Below are 27,966 nucleotides of genomic sequence, written 5' to 3' on the forward strand. Positions count from 1 at the left end.
ATTTTTAAGTAAATGTAAATGAGTTGTAACGCAATATTTGAATATATTTTTTCTCTCTTGCATATAATTAAGATTTTAAATGGTATTATATACAGTAAAACAGTACATAGGATTTTCAGAGTATTAAGGATTACAAAACATAAAGACAAGTAAGCAAAAAAATCTTTGTAGAAAGTATTGTGCCATTTATAGTCAATTACTCTTTAACGCCAAACTGATTTTGTTGACGAATAAGCTATTTTCTAAAACTGGGACATTATATCTGGGACATTCATGAATGTATTAGACTAATTAAATTATCATAAGAAAGAATTGTTTTGAACAATATATTCTTCAAATCTGTCATTTCATCAAATAAAACACCATCACAGCACATGTACAACTTATTGCCAAATCTAGAGACAAAATTTTCACTTCATCGTCAATGATGTCATAATGTTCTTCGATGTTATGTTCACCTCGAAGACTTAAATCATCATGTTCACATATTGCTCCTTTTCATCAGAAGCTTTATCTGAAATGTATAAAAAAAATATGTTTTAACTTAGATTTTATGATTTTTTAAAATCAAAATGATTCAGAAATATTGTTCATAATCATCCGATCGTTTGATTATAAAATGAAAGTAATTTATTTTCAAATTCTATGAACGGAACATATGAACAATCCATTTTGCTGTGATGACAATCAAATTAAAGAAGAATAAACATTAAGAACGTGTTAAATATATCTAATATTATATTGTTATTTATTTGTGTTAAATTATTTCTAAAGTCATTCATTATGAAGCTTAATCTTTAGTTAAGTTTAATGAAATATGTAAACCAACTCAATGTACTATCCATTAGTACAACTGATATAACCTCTTGCAGTAAATATAATAAATCTATACCTTCAGATGTTTGGACGTTTGCTGAACCATACTTGTTTTTATCGAGAGCTTAAAGTGTAATAAAAACTTAATTATTCAAAAATTTACGTAAAAAAGCAAATAAGAAACCAAAACTTAATTAAAAATATTTTTTGAATAAGGATAATAAATTGATAACTATTCAGTTCAATTGGTATAAAAATGTTTGTTTTAAAATCAGTTAAAAACTTTATAATATATATTAACTGTTTCACGATATATAACGATATAACATTATAAAGCAGCAGTTATCTTACATCTAACATCCAATGTTTCGTATGCACTTTCATCTCCAACATTTTCATCTGAAATTTATATTTGTTTAAATTGTGTTTATGCTTTTTAACAAGTGATTGCATTCAGCAAGTGTATTGTACGTTCAAACAAAATTGATTTTGTTTTTATTTTACTAACGTGACTTTCATTTTGAGATAAACAATATATTTTTCTTCCCCCTTTATTCATATCAAATTCAATAGGAAGGGCAAACTTTTAAATGATGGCAAGACCAATTTGCTATTTATAAATATAACTTAGCTTCCCTGTAAATGCTGTAAACTTATTCCTCAATTGTTTGTTTTATGTATGCATGTAAAATCTTAATTGTTTTGTTTATGAAGAAAACAAACATCAAAATATGATTGAATGTATAATCAAATGCTGATTATTTTAATGTATATTTTTGTATTACGATTTTTTAAAATATCGCATTGTCTGTCTTCTAAAGTTTTTGGATATTCAGCAAAAATGTCCATTTGCTTAACTTGTTGGCTGACAAGCTATCATAAAATTTATCATTTTATCATCAGTTAATTATTCAAAACACATATCTGACCATTTATGGCATAAACTACATACTTAATATTTGTAATTTAATTAAATTATCGTAGTTTCATAATTGCATGTATCAATAAATTATTCAAATAAAGAATCCACATTTACCTCCATTTGAGCTATTGTGCATTTCAACTGTAACGCTTTCAATACCAATAAGTGTAGTCGATTCCTCTTTTTTCCTCCTAAAATTAAAAGTCAAAATATCATCTGCCGATTGTTAATCAAGCAAAACGTATATCAATGCATAGTTTCCTTTACTTTTTTATTTTTAGATGGTTTCAAATTATAACGTATAAAATATCTAATACAGTTTTACCTTTTTGCTGCGACGAATTTCTCTAGAATCATTTTTGATATCAAAACGCATAAAGAAACAGATGTAACACCCAACAGTGTTCCTAAAACTGTGATTAAAGTGCCATTGGAATAACTTTGGTTATCATCAAGTGATTTTGCTGAAAACATAAATTAAACAGTATGCGAGTAGTTTAAGTGGGGTTTTAAATGAATCAACTAAAGGTATCAGTAAAGTTTAATTTCCGTTTTCGACAAATGATTAAAAAAGTATTATAATAAAATATAACTAAATTGTCATCATAAATATGTGTCTTTTTATGAATAAACAAGATATGCCCATAATGGTAACCGCTTTTTAATAACCAATAGCAAATTATTCACGTTAATAGCCATATAGCATCAGAGCAATATGCTCATTTTTCAATACAATACTTAGTCCATAACTAAAAATAATGAACGAGTATATTTATTTTGAATATCACAATAAGAAATTCGTTACTTTCAAGCAGTTCCTTTAACACGACTTGTTTGTATGCCCATTAAGCTATGTAAAAGAGTTATTGTTGGCAAAGAAGAATGAGGTTCCATCTTAAGCTAGAGACTAAAATAATTGACAAAGGATCGCCCTAGTCTTCCTAAGGCAGAACAGCTGATTAATCGACATATGCCGTCAACGTCGGTGTAATTTTTAAAGCTGCATGTCTCCAAATGATCCAAAATATTTCAAGAAAATTATACTTAAAAAATGTACTTAGACTTCAAGAAATGTAAAACGATTTAAAATGCACGTAATAATTTACATATTTATTGCAATTGATGACTGATTTTGCAGTATTTATCACCATTTTTCTACTGCGTGGCTAACGCAGTATATGCTATTTTAACTATTTCTATTTTACGTGGATTAAATATGTCGTTTGCAATGTGGAAATGACTTTGTTCACTTGAAAATATTTTACATTTCAATACAGTTTCAAAATTGTCATGAAAATTAGCATTGATTTGGTGGCACCCTGTTTTAAATTCTTAGCTAAAACTAAATGTAATAAGTCATTCAAACGTAATGAAATATTTCTCTGTAAAGTGAGTTCTATTTTTATTCTAAGCCCAACTCACAATTGATATAACTTTTTTATTTCTTTTGTCTTTATTAAATTAATTCATTTATTCATTAATTAATTTATTTATTTATTAATATTTTGATGCTGTGGCTTTGAAACATAAATTGTAGTTTTAATTTCTAATGAGTTAATTAAATTGATTAACTTACCGGCCTTGTGGACGCAAATTATATCATCCAGCGAAGCTCTACACCCTTCTGTACAAATGCCAGTGTTCAACGCACAAACATTGTTGATACAAAGATCACTGCATATCCGATCACAGGTTTGACCAAAGTACCCGGATTTACATTCACGACAAGCCGTGCTATTTTTGCAATATACACAATTATTGCTGTTTATACAACAGTTATCTCCAGAGTATTCATCCTTGCACCCATGGCTACATTTACCAGAATCTTTATTGCAGGTAATCTTCGTGCACCCTGAGGAACATTTTTGTTCACAAAATGAGCCATAGAAACCAGGTTTACAGAAATCACACATTATTCCGTCAAAACGTTCCATACATTCGAAGCAATACCCAGACAGTTTCTCGCAATTGTTATCTTTGCATGTATCTGGACAGTCGTCTTTACATTCATCTCCGTATTTACCCTGAACACATTCCAAACAAAAAGGTCCTTTGAACCCATCTTTACAACCCTCAGAACATGTACCAGTGTCTTTGTCACACTTTCCATTCAAACAATTTTTCGAGCAATTATTTTCACAATATAAGCCATATTTCCCAACAATACAATTTTCACAGTAATTGCCAGACATGGTATCTGATTTACATCCTTCTATACAGTTTCCTTGAGTTCTTCCACATGAATTGTTTTTACAATTATCGGGACATTCCTTGTCGCAAAAGGATCCATAATAACCAGGTACACAGTCTGAACAATTTTCACCATCAAAGTTAGGTAAGCAATGACATTTTCTATTTTCAATAGAACAAACATTATCAGTGCAACCAATTGAACAATTATTCTGACATTTATGTCCAAAAAGTCCAGTTTGACATTTCAAACATTTGTCATAGGAGGAACAGCTTAAACAGTCCTTGTGACATGTGTTAGAACATGTTTTCTGGTCATCACTGCTGTAAAATCCATCTTTACAGGAATTACAATCTGTATTAGCTGAACAACTATAGCAATTATTCGGGCATCTATTCATACATGATTCTCTTGTGTTAAAAAACCCATCTTTGCACATTACACATGTCGAGGAATTGCAATGGCAATTTTCAGGACAGTTAAAATATCTACAATCAAAGTATCTGTCTTTATTGACGAATCCTTCTTTACAAATCTGACAGTTTGTATCAGAAGTACATGTTTTACAGTTGGAAGGACACTCAGACTTACAATCTTTATTCGGTCCCAGGAAATATCCGTCATAGCATGAATCGCAGTAGGTTATATTACTATCACAAGATTTGCATGTTAAATCACAAAGCTCATAGCATCGAGCACCTCTATGGCCATCTATACATCCATCCACACAATTATTTTGAAAAATTTTATCCTTAACGCATTTTGAACTAGCACAGCATACACTACAGCTACTGTCATGTGAAACACAACTTTGGTTCAATTCTAAAAGTTAATTAAAAACGATGTTTCAAAAAGCCCTAATGGAAGACAAAGACACATTATCATCGAATCTTATACATAAATGTTTTGCATTGAACTACAAAAAAGGCATTATTTCATTTAATCAGGATATTACCATTACATAAACTGACGTCATAATATCATATTCATTACTAAGATACATTTATCTGTCATTTCTCTTGCATTAATTCAAAGTTGTTTCAAGTAATAAAAATACATAAACCTTAAAGGTCACAATCAATGAAAAATTAATGTTGAAAAAAAAAACAGATTGAAAAAACACAGTAGTGTTTAATTACCATGCCCGACATATATTGTGTTAGACAGAACACAAGATCTAAGATAAAGAAATTTATATTATGTGGAATGTTATATTTAGTGTAGCGATAAAATATTTAAACACTTTTTTAAAACTTTAATGTCCACTTATTGTGAACATAATTTGCTTCATAATAAGATTATAAATATCATACAAACTAATGTGATTTTATTATAAAATCAATTCTAAATTGGTTTCTCTTAGGTTGGTGTCCTATATTTTGTTTCCGTGGATTGGCATTGCCTGGTCCATAATAATTTATTTATCTTTATTGTTATATACGAGTATGTATTTATTCATTTTTTTCTGAAAACATTGCAATACTATTCATGTTTTAGAAGTGCTTTCCGGATCGTATTGCCATTTTACCTTTGTCAGTATATTTGTATTTGGTCTAGACTGGGTTTAAATAGTCATAAATTCATCTACAAAGTCCGAGGAATATCCTTAAGAAAATGTTAAACATTTATGAAGTACTGTTGCATCTTTGAATGTTATAAAATATATACCTACTGCCAAAGACAAAATATCTGTCAATATAGCCTAGAACACACACGACAACTAAGACCTGAAACAGATAAAAATTCATGTAATCACAATGATAACAGTTTTAAAGAACGGTTAAACACGAACTGGGTATAATTATTTCTTGCTAAGTTTAACAGCGACCATGCTTTATGATAGCTAAGGGGCTTTTGTATATATGTATCTTGATCATTTCTAGAATTTTTATTATAAAATTGTTTATTATAAAAGAATTTTTATAATAAAACAATGACTACATTGAGAAAAAAAAACATGTTCATCAGAAAATGAATAGCAGTTATAGTAAGTATTGCTTCAAATATGATTTAAACTGAATGCATTATATTGAGAAGATATTAAGATCATAACTGTGAAATATCATTGCAACATCACTAGATGTAAAGCTTTATACAGAAAAGTTCCCGTGAAACAAACCGTTTTCCAAAGTCTGCTCATCTTCGTGAATTAAATCCTTTATCATTTGTCACTATAGTTTATTTCATTTTACAAATATTTTATCTTATTTCGAAGCATTCTGTGTTATACGGTGTCTATATTATGATTTTAGGTATGTCAACAGCAAAAGAGGCAGTTAAATATTAACAAAGCGGAAGATAAATTTACGACACGGTTAATCAACATACATTTAGATTTGTAAAGTTTTTTCGTTTTAAATATTTAAAAATATTTAAATATCATCGAGTTACGTTCAACATTAAAGTACAAGTGGGGTACCTCTTCCATTCATTAAGTTGATTTGAAATAATTTCCTCATGGTTTAAAAAGCCCATATACAATTAAGGCTCAATAAAGTAAAGACTGCAGAAAAAAAAATGCAGACAACAAAACGGAATCTCCGGCTACTTTCAAAAACAAACATTTTAATTTACACTTGTTTATAATAAGGTGTGATAACAAAAACAAAATGTACATGTTTTGAAAATACATTTTGCGTCTTGCCAATCCATCGGTCAATTATTAAGCCAGTGTATAACATTTGTCTCAGCCCAGAAAGCGAAACGACAGCAGAATTATAGAGCCAATTTCATTTTGAGAATAAATTAGCTGTTCACATGTTTGATTGAAACATGATGGTAAATGGAAATTTTGTAATTATTTTGGAAGATAGATAAGGACACATTTTATGAATGACACATATTCTTCATTCATGTCAAAATGTTTAAAGCTACCGAGAATTGACAGTGGCAGAGCGAGGTTCGGGCATGTTCTGAACCTACCAAAGTTTGAATATCAAAATTGATAAAATTTATAGAGCAGGCAGTATTGAATATTCATTTTCGACAATAATTGATTTAATGTAGTACTAAAATTCGTAAGTAAAACACTTTAAAGGCCTTTATACTGCCCGCACAGCTCAATAGGGAGAAAATTGGATTTGTAATCAAGGTGAAGCTGTTTCGATTCTCGGTTGAGTCGAAATATTTCCGTAAAATAAATCCCACACATTGATTCTAATGGTCATTTGTCAATTACCACTGAAAGTACATTGATGTGGAATAGTTAGTCGATTACTTATGGAGAAATTAAGTACTGGTAATCAGGAAAGTCGGCCAGGTGGACCGACTGACGACATATGTTAACATATTAAATCTGTTAATTCTGCGTTTAACAGTGAATTTAGCAACAAGATTATACGTAATATTTCTTTTTGATAAATTGTCTACTCTTTAATAAATACCTTCATTACTGTACTGAATAACATGTTGAAATCATTGGAGTCAATGTCAGCTTCATATGTGTTATTCATTACATTTTATAAATATATTTTATAAACATATAAAATAATTTATAACATTGTTGTACTTTTCGTGAATTGAATTCCCTTCCACTGATATGCTATTTTAGGAATTACCATTAGCCAATCAGAGAGTACAATGTTATCACATGACTTTCTTAACCAATCAAAATCCGGCATCTTCATTCTTAGCCATTATTTTACGAAGGATAATACGCTTATTCATTTTGCTCAAGATTCTTTCATTTACGCTATAATCAAGTCATATCTTAAACAACATTATACGGTAATAATTGATAAAGGTGTTTTTACATCATATTAGAGGTAAATCCCTGCAGCACGGATATGTTGAAGTGATAAATTTTGACGTTTTTGTTCTCGTCACTCAAGTCAGTGCGTTTCGCAGAGTCAAGATGGCCGCTTCCATCCAAATATTTGGACATTCATTTGTGAAACGTCTGAAATGCTTTCTACGCGAGCAAGTGCAGCTGCGTTTCAATTTAAATTTATCTTCATCTCCTCTGGTACAATATTCTGGCTATTCCGGAGCAGTGGTCGGCACATAACGGTCAAATTTAACGGACATTGTGGATTTTTCACCTGACATTGTTGTTCTATTGATTGGAACAAACGATCTCTTTAATCCAGAGGTAACGGCAGTTTCCCTTACGTCATCGATTTTGGATTTGGTTGACAGTCTGATATTCTTATGTCGAGTCAAGAAAGTAGTGGTCTGTCAAATTCTGCATCGTCAACCGACCTCCATGGGCAGGTACAGAGTGGACACAGAATGGTTCAACAACCGGGTCGATGAGACGAATCATTTGCTCTCTTCCAGAATCCAAATGCTTCCACATGATCACGTCATCTTCTGGCGTCTCAAAGGGTTTTGGTCACCAGAGGCTACAAAACAGTCCTTTTCCTTGGATGGAGTACATTTATCTGATGTGGGCCAGAAGAAGTTATATTCAAACATCCGTGCTGCAGTGGTTCATACATTGAACAAATGGCTTCTATAAGAATCAAGATATGTATATGTTTTATATTTCTCACTGTTCGCTGTTTTGCGATGACTTTCAAGTTGAGAACTATATACAGCCTTTTATATTATTTATATCTAATGTATACAGTTTAAGTCACAACTACAATATTTTAAGCTACTTTACTCTTTATTTCAAATACTGATAATGTCTTAGTGGTTCTACTTTATAATGGATGCGAAGGCATTATGCTTACCATTACACACAATCGTTAACTTGTGTTAGGGATAAAGAAATACCAATTTTTTATTATATAGGTATTTCACTTGATGATACTGTACCAGTCAGTTATGTCGTCACTACAAATGTCACTGTTTCGTATGGCTTTGTTTAGATAAACGTTTTTTCCGAATGCTATGAAGTAAATGTTTCTTCAGACTAAGCTCCAACGTATTTGTGTCGGGACTATGTGTTTTTGCAGGCTATATTTTAACTTTCCAGACCACGTCTGATGTATTGTTTTTCCAGACTATGTTCTGATGTTTATGTTTTTCCAGACTTTGGTCTGATGTGTATGTTTTGCCAGACTATGTTCTGATGTTAATGTTTTTCCAGACTATGTTCTGATGTTAACTTTTCCAGACTACGTTCTGATGTTAATGTTTTTTCCAGACTACGTTCTGATGTACATGTTTTCCAGACTACGTTCTGATGTTAATGTTGTTTTTTTTCCAGACTACGTTCTGATGTACATGTTTTCCAGACGATGTTCTGATGTACATGTTTTCCAGACTATGTTCTGATGTTAATGTTTTTCCAGACTACGATCTGATAAACATGTCTCCAGACAGTGCTCTGGTGTAAATGTGAATACGTTCGAACTGTTTTATGTATATTTTGTCAGTCTATGTTATTATATACATTACAATACTGTAGTGTAATTCTATTCTAGGTTCGGCACTCCATGTTAATTCAGGTTAATTGGTTCATGTATAACCCATCCCTCTTTTTTCCTAATTTCAGATGAAACGCAACAAACGTACGGCAACAGTAAGTAAATGTCTGTTACCATGTTGTACGGCGGGTTCATCAAGCCATAGTCCAGGGGACGATGTCATGCACAATCATGACAATGTGACAACAAGGCATATTGCGAAAGGAACAAAATCTAAGAATCCAAGTAGACGCAACAAATATAAACAAAATGCAAACAGTCCACCTACGCCGGCACGGCCATCAACAACACACAGAGTACCACCTACACACAGCCATCTGCCAACACCACCGTAACAGGTCCTACAGAGTTCGTCGGACACTAGCACTGATTCAGAAGAATCTGATGACTCTGAAAGTGATGATGACTTTTTTAACTTAGACAGCATAGTTAATAACCATACATATAACCTGGCAGGTAACATTGGTTTGTCACAATTTGAAGAGCCTGTCTCCACACCTATTTCCCATTCAATTCCGAACAAAATTATCAGGAAAATTCAATCAAACAAATTTGTCGATTTTGCATCTCTTCTGCCAAACATGGCATTATCAATGTCACAACAAGACCATTTTTCACTGACAGTCAATTCCAAGAACCATTTGAGCCTGGTCCCCTCTACAAATACTAAGAGAATCCATAACATTGATTGCTGGACGACTGCGTTCTTGAGGTTTGTGGCAATCTACTCCGCAACCTACCCGCATGAGACCCCACAGTTAATGAAATATGGGGAAATTGTGCGGGATCTAGCTAGCCGGAGACCGGGCCTTGCCTGGTCTTATTACGATTGCCAGTTCCGTATGTTCCGGGAACGGCAGGTTATCCCCTGGGACAGAATACACACCGTGTTTTGGGTCATGGCCACAACCCACCAACCATTTCCGGTCCAATATCCGCCATTTCAAGGCAATCGGCCCTTTCGTTCAATGCCCAACATGTCATTCAGGTCAAACCAAACCTCAGGACGGAAACAGTCCAGATTCCTTGAGAACACCTGTTGGACATACAACAGAAGAGGTGTCTGTCAAACCCCACGATGCCTACGGCCCCACATCTGCGGCTTCTGTAGAGGTCCACACCATTCCGGCCAATGCACTTATTCCAGCAAAGAACAAGCTTTGTCAGCTGTTAACGCTCCAACACCCACAACTAACCACACAGCCTCAACCGTCCGTACTCCAAAAAAGTAGGTTAGACCACTGCCTCACAACCCCCATAAAAGTTCCCACACTAGCTAAATTCTTGAAAGGTTACCACAATTCTGATTATCTAATCAACGGTTTTACACATGGTTTCAGTTTGGGTTACATTGGTCCCAGGGAATCAACTATGTGTTCTAATTTAAAATCATGCATAGAGCTTCCAGAAATTGTTCTCACTAAACTTCAAAAAGAACTTTCAGCAAAGCGAATAAAAGGCCCTTTTTCAGAAAAACCTTTCAACAATTTTCATATCAGTCCCATTGGCTTAGTTCCAAAGAAAACACAAGGAGAATTCCGATTGATACACCATTTGAGTCATCCTAAGGGCAAGTCCATAAATGACCACATTGACCCACAACTGGCTACAGTTATAAATATGCCTCTTTTGACGACGCTGTAACAGCCCTGTTACAATTTGGTCCAGGCTGTTATTTTGCGAAAACAGATATTAATGATGCTTTTAGGATAATACCTATACAACCGAAAGACCATGATCGGTTAGGTATCTTTTTTCAAGGCAATTATTACTATGACACTTGTTTACCAATGGGAGCGTCCAGTTCATGCGCTATATTTGAAGCTTTTAGCTCTTCCTTACAAAGGATTAGCATAACAAAATTGAACATCCCTACCTTAGTTCACATTTTAGATGACTTTTTATTCTTTGGCCACACTTTTAATGAGTGTCAGGGTTATCTTAAAAAATTTCTTGCCTTATGTAATGTCACCGGGGTTCCTATTAAAGACGAGAAAACTGAAAACGCTCGTCAAGTCATAACTTTCATGGGTCTGGAACTGGACTCCATAACTATGGAAGCAAGGTTACCACAAGATAAACTCTTTAAACTCCAAACATTGCTAGCTTTCCATACAGGCCGTAGAAAAATTACTTTAAAAGATCTACAATCTTTGATAGGGTTATTAAATTTCTGTTGCTCAGTAGTTGTTCCGGGACGATGTTTTTTACGTCGTTTAATTGACCTCACAATAAAAGTAACAAATCCTAATCACCATATTACATTGTCGGCTGAAAGCAGACGTGATCTTAAAGCATGGAAATTATTTGTGCAACATTTTAATGGCAAAAATTTAATTTTGGACCAATGTTGGTTGTCAACAGCTGCGTTAGATCTATATACTGACGCAGCAGGTTCCCTTGGTTACGGGGCAATATTTCAAACTAGTTGGTTCTATGGGGTATGGCCAATACCGATGGCAAAGTTTGAAATAACTTTTAAAGAACTATTCCCAATCATACTTGCCTTGGAAATTTGGGGTCCTAGGTTACGTAACAAATGCATTACATTACATTCGGATAACTATGCGGCAGGTCATATTATAAATAAGCAATCTAGCAAAGATTCGAATGTAATGAAACTTGTTCGCCGTATGGTACTGGCATGCATGCAATTCAATATATTAATTCATGCTAAACACATTCCAGGTAAAACTAACAATTTACCTGATTTACTTTCACGTTTACAGGTCAAACAGTTTCAACGGTTGACCCCGCATATGGATGCACTACCAACAGAAGTGCCAGACAACCTGCTTCTTCTTCCCTGAACAATGCTGTTCTCAACATCCTTAACAGTTCTCTAGCCCCTTCTACTCAACTTAGTTATCGTAATGCGGTTAACCAGTATTCTCGTTTTCATAACTCGCATTACTCTCACCACAAACACGGTTTGTTCCCCATTCCAGTCTACAAGTTAGCCCAATTCATTGGGGTATGCCATGATATGGGTCTCAAACCATCCACAATCACATCATTGATATCAGCTTTGTCATATTTCCATCGCATCAACAGATGGAAAAATCCTTGCAAATCATATATCATCCAAAAGCTTTTATACAGCATTAGAAAATCAAGAGTGCCAGACAAACGTCAGGGTTTCACTCTCCCTCTCCTGAAATTAATGATTAAAGCCCTGAAGGAAGTAACATCATGTGCATATGTTCGATTATTGATCAAAACTATGTTTTTAACAGCATTCTATGCTCTGCTGCGGCAAGGCGAAATTTCTGTTACAAAAACAGGAGCGAACAACATTGTCAAACTTGAAAATGTTGCGTTCCAATATGAAGCCGGTAAACTTACTCAAGCTACCATTACCCTTGACCATTTCAAGCATTCTCAAGGCAACATAGCAAAAATTATACTTAGTTGTTCCAAATCAAAGTCACTTTGTCCGGTTAGGACATTATTTAAATATGTTAAAGCTCTCAGCATACGCAAAGGCCCACTTTTTTGTTTCAAAAACGGGGCTCCAGTAAACTCATCCTTTTTCCGACGTATCTTAGGGTCATGTGTCAGGAAATGTCAATTAGACCCACGCAAATACACCACACACTCTTTCCGTATAGGTGGTGCAACCCTAGCCTATGACCGTCATTTTTCCAATGCGCAAATCCAACAATTAGGAAGATGGTCGTCTCAAGCATTTACAAAATATTTAAGGCCAAGTCTTAACCGTAGTGTGGTAACTTAGACTTATCATGCACAAAAAACATATCACCTGGAATAGTCAGGCACCCAATTTTCTCCTTGACTGTCTGAGGCAGCAAGGTTTTGTTTCTACTGTCTGAGGCAGAAAATCAGTTACTCATACTGGTAATTGACCGTCTGAGGCGGCAAATTACATAGAGATACTTGACGGCTTAAGACGGCAAGTACTTCATTTGGCTGTAAACCAGCACTGTTATCGCATCCGATACCACAAATATTGGTTAACATTGCTTTTTATTTATATATTCGTTGTGTAAATTTACTGTAAATAATCATGTTCATTCACCTGTCATAATATTCACCTGCCAGTTTGTATGTGTTCATTCAATACAGGAGCTCGTCTGACTGAGGCAGCGAGCTCCAAGTATTAAGTGTTATAGAATGTTCCAACATTGCTTTTTATTTGTATATTCGTTGTTTGAATTTACTTGTAAATAATCATGTTCATTCACCTGTCATACTATTCACCTGCCAGTTTGTATGTGTTCATTCAATACAGGAGCTCGTCTGACTGATGCAGCGAGCTCCAAGTATTAAAGTATAAATTTTTCAAAGTCATGAGATACTATGTATACTGTTGCTTGTTAAATATCAATGTTCCACATTAGGTAACTTCTATTATTTGACATCTTAGCTCGACTGACTGAGGCAGTGAGCTCAACTTAGATACTTTTAAACTTTTTCAGTTTATTCTGGAAACATATTGTTGTTCATACTCATAAAAAACCATGTTAACTTGTTATATATAGATGTACATTTGGTTTTTGTGTTTCTCTAGGATCAATAGTATAGATATGTGTTAAACCTTACTTTTGTGATTCTTGTACAAGTTTGTTAATTCAGTTTCATACAGAAATGTAAGATTACATTGTTAGCTAACATGCTCATATATATTTAATTCATTAACTTTGAGCTTTCTGCTTTTTAATGGCAGATATTATCATTACACATCTCACTTTCTGTCTCTGTGTATCTGGGCGGCAGACCAGGTTTCCTGGTCTTTTGTGGCGGTTTTCGTCGCCCAGATATTAAAAATTATGTTATATGTAGTTATATTTACTTGTTTGTAGTTATATTTACTTGTTTAAACTTTCATGGCAAATTTATATTTACTAGTTTAAACTTTCTAGGCAAATAAATAAATTTGCCCTTTTTCAATCTACAACCTTGTTACTTTTCTATTTTCCCATACATAGTACACAGGGCCGAAGTTTGGTTGTAAAACAGATGAGATAAATATATTTTATAAACATATAAAATAATTTATAACATTGTTGTACTTTTCGTGAATTGAATTCCCTTCCACTGATATGCTATTTTAGGAATTACCATTAGCCAATCAGAGAGTACAATGTTATCACATGACTTTCTTAACCAATCAAAATCCGGCATCTTCATTCTTAGCCATTATTTTACGAAGGATAATACGCTTATTCATTTTGCTCAACCGCCGCCTCCCTTTTCCTCCACTTCTTATTTCGTTTACTCTCTTTTTGGCTGTTGGTTTTTATTATTTCTTATAATATTTACACCACTTGTTTTTATTACTTCTTATAATTTTGACTCCACTTCTCTTTGTTGTTAAGTCATATATATGAACTTTTTAAATTTTGAGATACAGACAATTATGTTATAAGTACTTATATTTACTTGTTTAAAGGGCGGTTTTCGTCGCCCAGATATGGAAAAAATATGTTATATGTAGTTCTATTTACTTGTTTGTAGTTATATTTACTTGTTTAAACTTTCATGGCAAGTTTATATTTACTAGTTTAAACTTTCTAGGCAAATAAATAAATTTGCCCTTTTTCAATCTACAACCTTGTTACTTTTCTATTTTCCCATACATAGTACACAGGGCCGAAGTTTGGTTGTAAAACAGATGAGATAAATATATTTTAATATTTCACAGCATTTCGTAGCAATATCGGTATCATATTTATAACTTTAATAAAAGTTGTGTGCCATATATATTTATGTAAACAATTGAGTTATTGTTTAATTCTTGCTAATAATTTTCACCTGTGGGTGAAAGGTATTAAAAGTGTGTGTTTATAGTCTTTTGTGAAGTAAATCAAACCATTAGCCCAGCTCTGCAGGTTTACAAAATCAAGATTGAAGTATTATCAATATTTTTACAAGAAATTGCAAGACTTACTTCATGCACGCGTTTAATAAGCAGTTTTGAAATCTATGGTAATTACTGTATAGCAAATATTGAAATGTAATTTATCACCTGTATAATAGTATCAATGTTTATTAGAGAAAGCAGATTTTTCTTAAGGTTTTATGACAAATAGCAAATACACTCTTTAGGCAACGTCATTTAACAGGTGTATTAATAAAAAAGCGTGATGCCCAAAGGAAATGACGCAAAACATATCTGTAACAGTCTCAATATAAAATTAATCAAACTGGACATTCTTTGTCAGTAAATGTTGACACTATGAGTATATGATTTCTTCAAAATTTAAAATTGACTTATCTGAAACGTCTATGCCACTCGCGACCTTTTGCTTTACTTATAAGATACGTGCATGTGTGCAGTTAGTTTAATCAAATTAAATGTTTCTTTATCACCGTTTTCCAGACGCTTTGATTATGACATTTACAAATGAATATACGTTACACTTACAAACCTTTGAGACCTGATATCACAAGAATCTTTCAAGAATCCAGATTTCAAATGACAGGAAATTTTAGTTTGATGTCCTTCTGGTTATAGTTTTAGGTCAGTTTTAGAAAATTAATAACAAATTCAATGTTTGTATCAGACACATTTCTCGTTCTATGAGATGCGCCGCTGTGGCGAAACTATGATGATTTAAGGCGACGTTAAATAAATTACATAAACTCTTAGATAAAAGAAACATTGAACTTAAACATTTATTAATTTAATTAAGACAGCATGAAAATCATCACAGTTATGAACAAAGTCCGAGTAATTGAGGTTCATCCCTCGTGATATTTGACAAAATTATTCAAGATTTATTTTTCAACAAACACTTTTACTAGTATGAAAATGTGTCTATATTAAATACATATATGTATGATAGTAAAACGTTTGTATTGAAGTCTGTAACCCACATCCGAAATGACAATTCAATATCTTATATCTTATCAGATACATACCGGTACAAGAATGAATTATTTCTATATTTAAACAAACAAAAAATAATTATGATGATATATATTTACAATATTCATTGTATTACATGATGTTGTTTGTTTTCAATGTGATATTACACCGGATAATATTTTGCTAGAAACAATAACAAATTTAATAAAAATTAGTTGATGGTTTTGTTTGTTTTATTTTTCGGCATATTCTGGCTTTATGATATAAAAGCTAAAAATGTTATATCGATTGGCTTAAGGCCCGCTTTATTTCATAACCTATACTTGTTAAATGCAAATTTGAACTTTTTGTACTGTTAAATTTATATATTTTGAGAATTTCTAGTCATAAAAACTGATAACTGATATGAATATATGTTGATCATACTTTTTGAACATAACAAAAATAATGACGGTCGTGTAAATTAAGCAAAATTAAAATCTATCGCATCTGTTTTAGTTACAATTGTTTGCAAAATTATAATGCACCTGAATACACACATTGATTATTGACGAGCTTTTCAATCCAACGCGTTTATTGAAAGTATTTTAATTATTACCTTACATGCTTATTTCGTATTCATGATTGGTTTAAAACAGACGAACATTTAGGTCAACCGAGCCATTTCAATTTTATCACATAAGAATAATGTATTTCAAGGTAATGTCAGCAAAATAAAAAGACATCTTCTATGGATATAAGGATAGGAATAGCCTTACACGAATACATTAATTAATTTTAATACACTTGTTACTATATATAGCAACAAAATTGCCTATGATTTCAACTGATTATGAGTGTCACGTGACCTATTATGAGTTTGCGGCCCGGGGCCGAGAACTAGTTATCAGCCCGCAGAACATGTGCACGTGCACAAACTGATACAATAACGTCACATTTAACGTCATCAAACAGTTAACTGTAAAAGTGAAAGTAGGTTGTCAGCACGAATCGCTTTATTTTTATTACGATACCTTAAGCGTATTTAGTACAAACACATTTTTGTTACTATTGAAATTTGAAGAAATAATACGACAAATTCATTCCGAAAAAAATGAAAATAAAACTTGATTCTTGGTACACACAAACAGAAAACATCTCTGTACAGAACAGAAGAAGAGTAGACAAGAATTTCAACGAAAGAACTTCAAAGTCTATTTGTTTTGATTATGTTTTTGTTATTTTTTTCTAGTTTTTTTTAAATGCTACTATTAGATCTACCAAGTGTATTAAAGACATTAATACACGTCAGCGTAGGGCCGGATGGTGATAATCGGCCCTGAATGAATAATGGCCCTCGGGCTAAAGCCCTCGGGTCCATTATTCATTTTGCGGGCCGATTATCACCTTCCGGCCCTCTCCTGTCGTGTATTAACCTCTTAACATACATTTTAGAGAAGAAATAAATAACAGAATTGTTTATTTGTAGATTTGTGTCAACATTTAATTGGATCGTTACAAATAAAGGGAAATAATTCATGAAACACAGTTACTATATATCATTTATATCGATATCTTTCTCATAAATATATAAGATTTTATGTGTTATTACAGGTATTAATATAGATACACTGAAGGATAACGAAAATGCATTATCTACAGATTTCCAATATGACCTTTATCACGGGGGTTGGGGGATCACGTGGCTTTGTATAGTAATACCCACGAGAAAATGGCGACTGCTGAGCCCGGGTAAGTATCTTATTATGTTAAATTAAGGTGACAAATGTTTCTTCAATCAAAACAAAACCTGGCGTTTCATATGCACGGTAATTTTCTCCAAATGACAATACAAAGTGCATTATCCTACGTTTGGTGGTTTTTTATAACATTTTTTGAATTGTGTGAAAATTACACATACAGCGAAAGTATAGTAATTCGCACGAAGCGGTGTAATTTGGTACCAAAATAAATGAAAATAAGCTTTCTTTTTGCACTTAAGTCACCAAATCAATCATTTCATTGACATCTGTTATCGTAGTCCATATAAAATATATTTTCGAAGGTTTGTAGCCTACAAATGTTCTTTGTAAGTGTATAGTAAGTAAAACGAACAATTTCTGGATAGTAAGTCGCACGAAAACAAAATAGTAAGTTTCACGCACAGTTTCCAAGTTCATATAATTATTTGTTCTTATAGAATTCCATATAAAATTTTGACAAAAAATGAATGAGACATTGACATTGATTCCCAACAATATACGTTTTCACATGGCCCTATTTCACGTTAGACCGACCTACATCTGTTATCTGTAGAACTAGTATATAAAGAAATAGTTGTGCAGAAGGAAATATTACAACACTATCATTTACTTTTCAGTATCTGCAATTTGGACCAAAAACGCAAAGGAGAAGACATTTGCCATATCACATTGATAATAAATGCCATCATAGAACTGGTATACAAAGTTTTTATTGAATTTATTCTTTTATACAATGGCAGAGTTTATAAATATACCAACGAAGTTTTGTTAAAACGTTATGTATTACTATACGCTTCTTTTCTTACCATGTACACATGTGTTACGTTGTGTCGTGAACTCTTATTTTTTGTTTGTGATAGAGTAGGTAAATAAGATATTCAGGGCGTCCATGGCCGAATGGTTAAAGTCCCTGATTTTTATACACATGCTTCTCACCGCTATAGATTCTAGTCCCACCAGCGTCCTGGAATTCTTTCATCAAAACGTCGGTGCTTTAACTCAGGTGTCGTGACATTGTCGGTGTGATTTGAAATCCAGCATCTAAGATTGTTTTATGTAAATATTTCTTTTATTACTCCACTTGCCTTCACTTTAAAAGTACAAATATCTTTGACCGTTTGATTTCAAATATTCGTTTTTCTTTAAAAACCAATATTATGCCCGAAATGCGATAATTTTTATATAAAAACTGTTTATTTTTGGTATCTTGTTATATTTTCGAAAACATACTCATTTGCTCGATATATACTCAAACTATCATTTGCATCTTTGGTTCTGTTGGCAATTGGTATACCTTTAGTGAATAAGTATTTTGTATGGAAGTCAAAATGCTACTTTGTTTACATTTTGCTACCTTTACAATATGATAAACAAGATCAACAAGGAAAGGCGGCGTTCAATGAACGCAACCCCCACATGACCCAGCAACAAGAACCAATGGCAAGGAGCCCAGGGGGACACTACCTTTTCAGCACTACCTTTTTCAGTTGTAATAAAATACTGTCATGCGTTTTATCCATTGTTTAAACATTATCAAACACATGTTTGACATTTCTAAAGAATAAAAACAATATGGATTTCTGAGACAGAATGCGCCTTTAATCATAACTTGAATCACTGTATCATTGTCGTTTGTTTTTTTATTGTTGTTGTAATAAACATCACCATACCAAATAACAAGCAATCATATTTGTTCATCTTTTTTCTAATTACAGTAAAATGAGGGCAAAGACACACATGACACTGCAGAGGTAAAAAAACTACTATCGCAAAGAAAAATAACACTAAAGCCGCGTGATATCAAATCCCATCAAAAGCTCATTTGATATATTATAAAAGCTACCAATTAAGCATTCGTCCTATAGACAAAAAGTGAAATATGTGATACATATGAACTTTAACTTTCTTTAAATGTATTCGTATGCTATTGAAAACTGTGCGTGAAACTTAATATTCTGTTTTCGTACGACGTACTATCCAGAAATTGTTCGTTTTACTTACTATACAAAGAACATTTGTAGGCTACAAACCTAATTCAAACAATGTTCTAAAAAACACAAAATGTAGGATAATGCACTTTGTATTGTCTTTGGAGAAAATTACCGTGCATATGATACGTTAGGTTTTGTTTTGATTGAAGAAACATTTGTCACCTTAATTTAACATAATAAGGTACTCACCTAGGCTCAGCAGTCGCCCTTTTCTCTTGGGTATTACTATACAAAGTCACGTGATCCCCCCCCCCCGTGTTTATATCAATCAAAAACAACATCATTTTTAAACATCAAAAAGAAAGTGTTGTTGTCCATATACACATATAATTATTTCTATTCCCTAGGCTTGTTAATATGATTCCTTAAAGTTATTCAAAAACAAAAAGCAAATCCAAAAAGTAAAAAAAAAAATGAAAGAAATAAAATCCACGTCGAATCTTCATAAATATCCTTTATATACAATATGTTTTCTTCCTCAAAGACATCAGCATGTTGTACAACATTTTTCACGGTAAAACGTTCACGTAATTTCCGCATCCAGCAGTATTTGTATCTGAAAATATTGATTTATTTGCTCTAAGATTTGAATATCCTAACAAAAAATATCAATGGTAAGACATGGAAAAAATGAACGTTATTTTAATAATGCAGTCTATAAACCATGCATATAGATTTCTTTGTCTATATAAAAGTCCCTCTTTATATGTAGGCCAGGATCAGAAAACAATGCAATAACAACGTACCGCTAAGGAATCTATTCAGAATCATACAAAAACTAGACATGGACATCATTAAGTATGTATTTATAAATTCTAAAGTTATATCTTTATGAAAGCTAGGTGAAAATGGATAATGCACAAGCAGAAATGTTAACATAAAAATAACGGAAAGATTGTTACCTCCCAATCCATGGACGTTTGCTGAGTCGTACATGTGATCATCAGCTAAAAGTTCAAAAATTATTAACTTAATATTTATGGATACTTTTTTATAGACACATAGCAATTTTATTTTATTATCAAACTGCTGGAAACTCAAAAGTTTGTTAACTTTTTTAATTTCAAAGTGTAACAAGGAATTAAATTCGAAAAATCTCAAACCATTAAAAACAGAATATTGTTCATATTCTTATTATTATATCTGGTATCTATCATTTAACAGTCTTTGATTATTGATATAAAAATAATCATATGTTAAATGTCAGTTTGCTGTACTGTTGTTAGGATTTCGTGCATATGTCAAACACCCATTCGGAATGTAACAAATATTCTTCTATAAATTTAGGTGCATTCGTATGATGTTCATGAATTTAAAACAATGATTATAAATGTCCCGATTAGGATCTATGTTTCTAAGACAGAAACTGAATATCTTATTATTCTTTATTTAATTGTTGCTTTTATTGGAAAAGAAAGATTATTTTGGTTAAAATACTTCAAGATAAATAATGATATTAAACTATTAAGCAATAATTGTCTTACTACATTGCGTTACATCCAGTGTCTCGTATTTTACGTTTTCGTTTTCTACAATTCCATCTGAAATGTGAGTTGATATATTCGATATTAATGTAGCTATTAATTTTTTTTTCTGTTATTGATGTTTTTGTATCATGTTAATCTAATTAGATTTAACCTCCGTTTTATTCAATTATCGGAAAATTGTTACTTTAGCACCCCGATACTGTTTGGAGATGCATTGGGGACTTAAATTCATACGTTTTCCATTGTCCGTCTGTCACGCTCTCCATACATAGACCGGTTATCGATGCATGTAACTCCAAATAAAGAACCTTCCCAGAAAAGTCGTTTGGCATTTGAACTTACATTGGTACTTTTGCGAGCATTTATTTGACATTGTCAAAGTTGCAAGCAATTGTTAAGCAAAACATCATTTCAAGACTTGTCGCATAAAATATTAGAGGAATAAATTGTAAAGCTATTTAACTTCTATAAATTATTGTTAGCATATAAACAAATTGACCCGAGTATAAGTCCAAATTAAAAATATGGTTTATTGGTTTATTATTGTCCGATTGAATTTACAGTTACATAAGCCTCAGCTATTCATCCTTCCCAGAATACTTAGATCTTAGAATAATAACTCACGCAATAAGGTATTTTGACGCAAATTGATATGAGGACAGTCAGATTAATTCAAAAATATTTAAGTATCTAGAACCAACCAACAAAATTATTTGTCATCATATGAATTAAGGAATATTTTATGGACCCATTTCTATTTCATTTACTGATTTTCAAGTAAATAATTCCAATATGTTCACTGATTTTCTAAACGTCAATTTTAAATGTATTGATATTGTAATAAAAACTTTGTCAATTAACAAATGTCATATTATTGTGACGAAAAGCCTGATACCTATATTTATTAACAGAGTTATTTCTCTTTGTTTTAGAAACCCTATTTGCATGGTAAAAAAACGTATATGAAACGTTGGTAAATAGTATTCGCTTGATATATTGTGATTTGTTTATGTTTTAGATCTCTTAAAGACTTTAGAATTAGTTATTTAAGGAAGCTAATATAAATATGATTATTGTTTATAAGTAATAGATTTTTAGACACTTGTCAAACAAGTTAATCATTAAACTTTTAGACGCTCTTTGAGCAAGAATAGTTCTTAGCCAGCCAATCAGAATACAGTGAGGTATGTAGATTGATTTCATTGGTTATCAGAGATCACGTGGTTCTAGCATTAATATAAAAGCAGTGACTCAGACAGATTTGAGGAGCAGGGGCCTCCGTGGCCGAGTGGTTAAGGTCGCTGACTTGAGATCACAGGTCCCTCACCGCTGTAGGTTCGATCCTCACTCGGGTCAAAATCTTTCATGTGAGGAAACCATCCAGCTGGCTTACGGAAGGTCGGTGGTTCTACCCAGGTGCCCGCTCGTGCCTGAAATAATGCCCGGAGGAGCACCTGGGGGTCTTCCTCCAACAATAAAGCTGGGAAAAAAATCGACGAAAAATCTCGGCGGGACGCTCTAGGATGGCCCCTTATGGGCTTTCCGGCGGCGACCTTAAATAAACTCATTAAAAAAAAAAGATTTGAGGAGTTGCAGCTGAGACGTCGTCTAGGAGGGTCAGAGAAATAAATAAGTATTAATTATCAGCTAATAATATAATACTGGGGACTTTGTGCCGTAAATTCAATACAATAAGATTGACTCAGATATTTAGAGCATTGCGTTCTGATATCTTAACATTAAAGCAATGCGCTTTCTGTTCAGGGTTTAATCTTAGTTATATTTTAGTTGTACGGGTCGCTAGTGAGATTAGTGAAAAGCTGAACGTCTAGAATGTAAAGTAATTCTTATATGTTGTTGTGTAATTTTACCTAGGATTATTGATAAAAAACTAACCATAGTAGTGATATAGTATTTCCAATTGGTTGTGTTTTAATACAAGGCATTGACTTGATAAAGTAAACTGTTTGAGGAAACTTTGAACTATATTGAAAACATCGTATCGTTATTAATTCCCATTGATTTTTTTACTATTATTTAAATCATTTTAGAATCATTTATTACCAATCATAAGTCAAAGTAGCCTGAGAAAAATTATATATATTATAATAGTCAAAGCTATAGTTTTGCTTAGTTCAAACGCTACCTAAATTATAAGACAGAAGCTCGGACACGTTACATAATCACGGGTTTTTTTTATTTGCTAGCATCTGATTTTGTTAAATGCATCAATTCATTATTCAAAGAAATATTTATACATACAAGTATTTGAGATATTCTGCATTTCGGTTGCGGCGCTTAGTTCCATAGTATCCTCTCGTCTTCTGAAATTCAATTATACATATATTGAGTGCAGATCACAAAAATGTTTAGTCATTATGATATGAAACGTGAAACAATACTAAAACATGACTTGTTTCAATTAATATTGTAACGATAACTTAATAGAGGATATGTGTTCGTTTGGGGGTAAAGATTCTTAATATATTGCACTGAGAAATTGAAAATGCAATGTGTATATCTTTTATTTCGATGTGAAAGAAACAGTGTATTAACTGATTTTTTTTTTTACTTTATGCGTATTCCATAAAAAGCAGCAATTTTCGACTATTTACAATGAAGCCCGGGAAACACGTTAAAAGGGTTACGTAATCCGTTTAAGGCTACGCAAACGCGCCAATAAATAAAAGTCAAGTTTAAGTAACTCAATTATTTTAGTGGAGAAATTCTATTTAATCGAGTAATATACTTACACAACGCATGTTTTTTATGTGAACTTTCAAATTTTGTAATCATATAAATTAAAAGTCATGACAACACAGGAAATCGGCAAATTTATGTCACCCTCACTGTAAGTGATAAACTATGAGTGATGAAATTATTTATTTAATTTCTAATCATTAGATAAAACAGTTTTACCTTTTTGCTGTAAAGAATTTCTCTAGAACCATCTTCGATATCAACACACATAGTGCAACGGTTGCAATAGCAAAAAGAGCTGCAAAAACAGCAGTTAACGACGTGTCCTTTGAACCATTTGTGTTTTCAACTTTTTCTTTTTCTTAAAATAAACATATTTACCATATATTCATTGTATTATGTAAATGCAAATCACAATGGATATTATACAAAGATTGCTATTCTTTCATTATTATTCACAACTATAGCTTATTTGTGAAGATTTATATATTTGCAAGCATACCAACATATATACCTTTATTTTTTTTTTTTAAAAATAAAACACTCATAATATATAATATAGGATATTTGGACAAAGGCAAGGCCGAATTTATGGGAAAAAGCCCCAATTTGATAGATATTTCTTTTATTACTTTTTTATAAAAATGCATGGATTTTCTTCAATCAAAGTGCATAAACCGCTACACATTTCAAGGCAATATCCGTTAAAATTGTTAATTATATATCCTATCAATTTTTTAATATTTTCCCCAACTACGAGTAATTCAACCGATGAAACTATTTGAACAAAGTGCATTAATTAATTAAATAAAACGAGACTGTAGCAAACCAAAATGACCGTATATAAAGCAGGTTTACGGTATAGGGGTTATTCACCATATGTCCACGTAAACCTAACCGCTAAACACCTTCTCTAATAGTCACTTGGGTATTACAGCCTAATAAATCCTCGAAGGTTATTTTAAAGATAAAGAGTTATTTCAGAAGCTTCGGAAACATGAAGTTCTCTGATGACTATGCGAGAGATGATTGTTGTTCTTATTAAGGCAGCAATGTTGTATAAATCTGCAGGCTTGTATTAAAAAAAAACCGTGCCAGTTGTAAGTTCTTCAGTTTCAATGTTGAAGATAATCAGAATTATTTTGTAAATAATTCATTTCGAAATAATTTTTAAAAAAAGTTTTTTTATAAATGAATTAGTATAGCCACATATTATTTAATCACATCACTCGATAAATGATAATTGCGTGCGATCTCGAGAGACCATTCCATGGAGTTATCAGTATTTATGTAATGTTTGACTCCACGCACCCTTGGTTCACCTTCATAAGATCATATTTCACATTCACTTAATTCACTACTTTTAATATTTGTGTGCATCTCTAATGCATATTATATTATAAACTTAAGAAAATGGTTAGTTTTAACGAGCGTTAATCAAACTTCTTACCATGACTGCGAACATAAATGATATAATCAAGAAACCTATGCAGTCTTTATACATATGCTAATATTCATTTTACAAACATTATGTATACAAAGATGACTATATGTCTGATTGCAGTATGACCAAAGAACCCAGATTAGCATTCGTGGTAATAAAATATATTTGCATATTATCAACAATTCTTCTTGTTAGATTCTAATACAACAATTATCACTAGAGTACTCATTTTTACACCCCTGACTGCAAACGGCAGAATCTTTATTACAGGAAACATAACATACAAATTTGGGGAGCAGTCTAGCTTACAATTTTAACCCAAAAAAAGAGTCTTATTTAGATTTGCCTGTTCACATATTTTCCGAACGTAGTGGTGTTTAATGCATTCCTTACATACAATCAATATGTTTAAATTTCCTAATACATTCCTTACTTACAATCAGTATGTTTGAATTTCCAATTAGTTCAAAGACAACAAAGGAAGTATTGTGATGTTTTGGGTTGACAAAGAAATATCGTAACCTCTATTCTTTTATGTATTTTACAGAAGATATAAACAAAATGCAAACACCAATTTTGGTGTCATCATAATATGTGTACTTACCTTTACTTTCAGCACAAATTGGATTATCTAAAACAGCTATACATCCGTTTGTGCAAATACCAGTTATACTTTCACAGACATTGTTGATACAAAGATCGCTGCATTTCTGATTACAGGTTTGACCAAAGAACCCGGATTTACATTCACGACAAGCTGTGTTATTTATGCAATATAAACAATTATTATTGTCTATACAACATTTATCTCCAGAGTATTCATCCTTGCACCCATGGCTACAATTGCCAGAATTTTTATTGCAGGAAATCTTCGTGCACCCTGAGGAACATTTTTGTTCACAATATGAGCCATAGAAACCTGGTGTACAGAAGTCACACATCATTCCCTCATAATTTTCAATACATTCATAGCAATGTCCAGATTGTTTAAAACATTTGTTATCTTTACAAGTATCTGGGCAGTCCTCGTTACATTCTTCTCCATATGTACCCTGAACACATTCCAAACAAAAAGGTTCTTCGAAACCATCTTTACAACCCTCAGAGCATGTACCATTCTTCTTATCACACATTCTATTTAAACAATTTTCTGAGCAATTGTTATCACAATATAAGTCATATTTTCCAACAATACAATTTTCGCAGTAACTTCCAGACATGGTTTCTGATTTACATCCTTCTGTACAGATACCGAGAGTTCTTCCACATGCATTGTTTTTACAATTATCGGGACATTCCTTGTCGCAAAAGGATCCATAATAACCAGGTACACAGTCTGAACAAGTTTCACCATCAAAGTTAGGTAAACAATTGCATTTTCCAGTTTCAATAAAACAAACATTGTCTTTGCAACCAATTGAACAAGTATTCTGGCATTGACGACCAAACTTTCCAGAATTACAGTTCAAACATTTTTCGTACGAGGAACAGCTTATACAATCCTTGTAGCATGTATTTGAACATACTTTCTGGTCTCCACTACTATAAAATCCATCTTTACAGGAATAACAATCTGTATAAGTTGAACAATTATAGCAATTATGCGGGCATTTCAGGCATGATTCTCTTGTGTTAAAAAAACCATCTTTACACATTACACATGCCGATGAATTGCAATGACAATTTTCAGGACAATTAAAATATCTACAATCAAAGTATCCGTTTTTATTGACGAATCCTTCTTTACAAGTTTGACAGTCGGTATAAGAAGTACATGTTTTACAGTTGGAAGGACACTTTGATTTACAATCTTTATTCGGTCCTAGGAAATATCTGTCATAGCATGAATCGCAGTAGGTTATATTACTATCACAAGATTTGCATGTTAAATCACAAAGCTCATAACATCGACGACCTCTATGACCATCTATACATCCATCTGAACAAACATTTTGAAATTCGCCATCATTAAAGCATATTGTACTAGAACAGCATACACTACAGTTTCTGTCATATGTAACACAACTTTGGTTCCATTCTGGAAGTAATTGAAACAAACTTTTTGTTGGTCAAAAGGGACCCCCCCAAAAACGATTGAATGATATGATAAATAGATAAAAACCCATAAAATTCACTTTTTCCAAAAAGAAATTAGATTTAATTCATAATAAAAATTGTTTACATCCTTTCTTGTTTATTTTTAAATCTGATTGTTTTTCTCTTTTTTGTGTTCGCAGAGATTTTGTGCTGCAGTTCAAATGATAATTCTTTCATATAAATTGAATAATAAAACCTGTTATTACCACTTACAATAGGTTAAAAAAATCAACGTAAGATGGCGCTAAAATTATGCATTTATTAAACAATCTTCTACATCTATTGAACAGGGCGGATGTATCATTTCAAGCTATAGGTCGTAGCGACAGGTCGTACCATATTTTTAATTGTATTTTTTGATGCGAGGAA

The 27,966-nt window shown here is 32.4% G+C and overlaps 1 protein-coding gene across 1 annotated transcript; it reads right to left on the reverse strand.

The window, feature by feature from the left end:
- On the reverse strand, nucleotides 1–27,471 carry LOC132755580 (multiple epidermal growth factor-like domains protein 10). The gene is made up of 13 exons (XM_060746465.1): nucleotides 26,105–27,471; nucleotides 24,276–24,417; nucleotides 23,619–23,680; nucleotides 21,354–21,410; nucleotides 20,772–20,816; nucleotides 9,562–9,694; nucleotides 5,602–5,669; nucleotides 3,315–4,751; nucleotides 2,064–2,202; nucleotides 1,853–1,929; nucleotides 1,168–1,215; nucleotides 893–940; nucleotides 1–514 (listed from the first exon to the last, which is right to left on the reverse strand). The coding sequence occupies exons 1-13, from the start codon at nucleotides 27,153–27,155 to the stop codon at nucleotides 468–470; spliced, it is 3,354 nt and encodes a 1,117-aa protein (XP_060602448.1). The 5' UTR covers nucleotides 27,156–27,471; the 3' UTR covers nucleotides 1–467.
- Between the last annotated feature and the right edge of the window lie 495 nt (nucleotides 27,472–27,966).

This window comes from Ruditapes philippinarum, unplaced genomic scaffold (genome assembly GCF_026571515.1).
Source record: "Ruditapes philippinarum isolate M1 unplaced genomic scaffold, ASM2657151v2 ctg5851_1_1_1_1, whole genome shotgun sequence".
Lineage (NCBI taxonomy): Eukaryota > Metazoa > Mollusca > Bivalvia > Venerida > Veneridae > Ruditapes > Ruditapes philippinarum.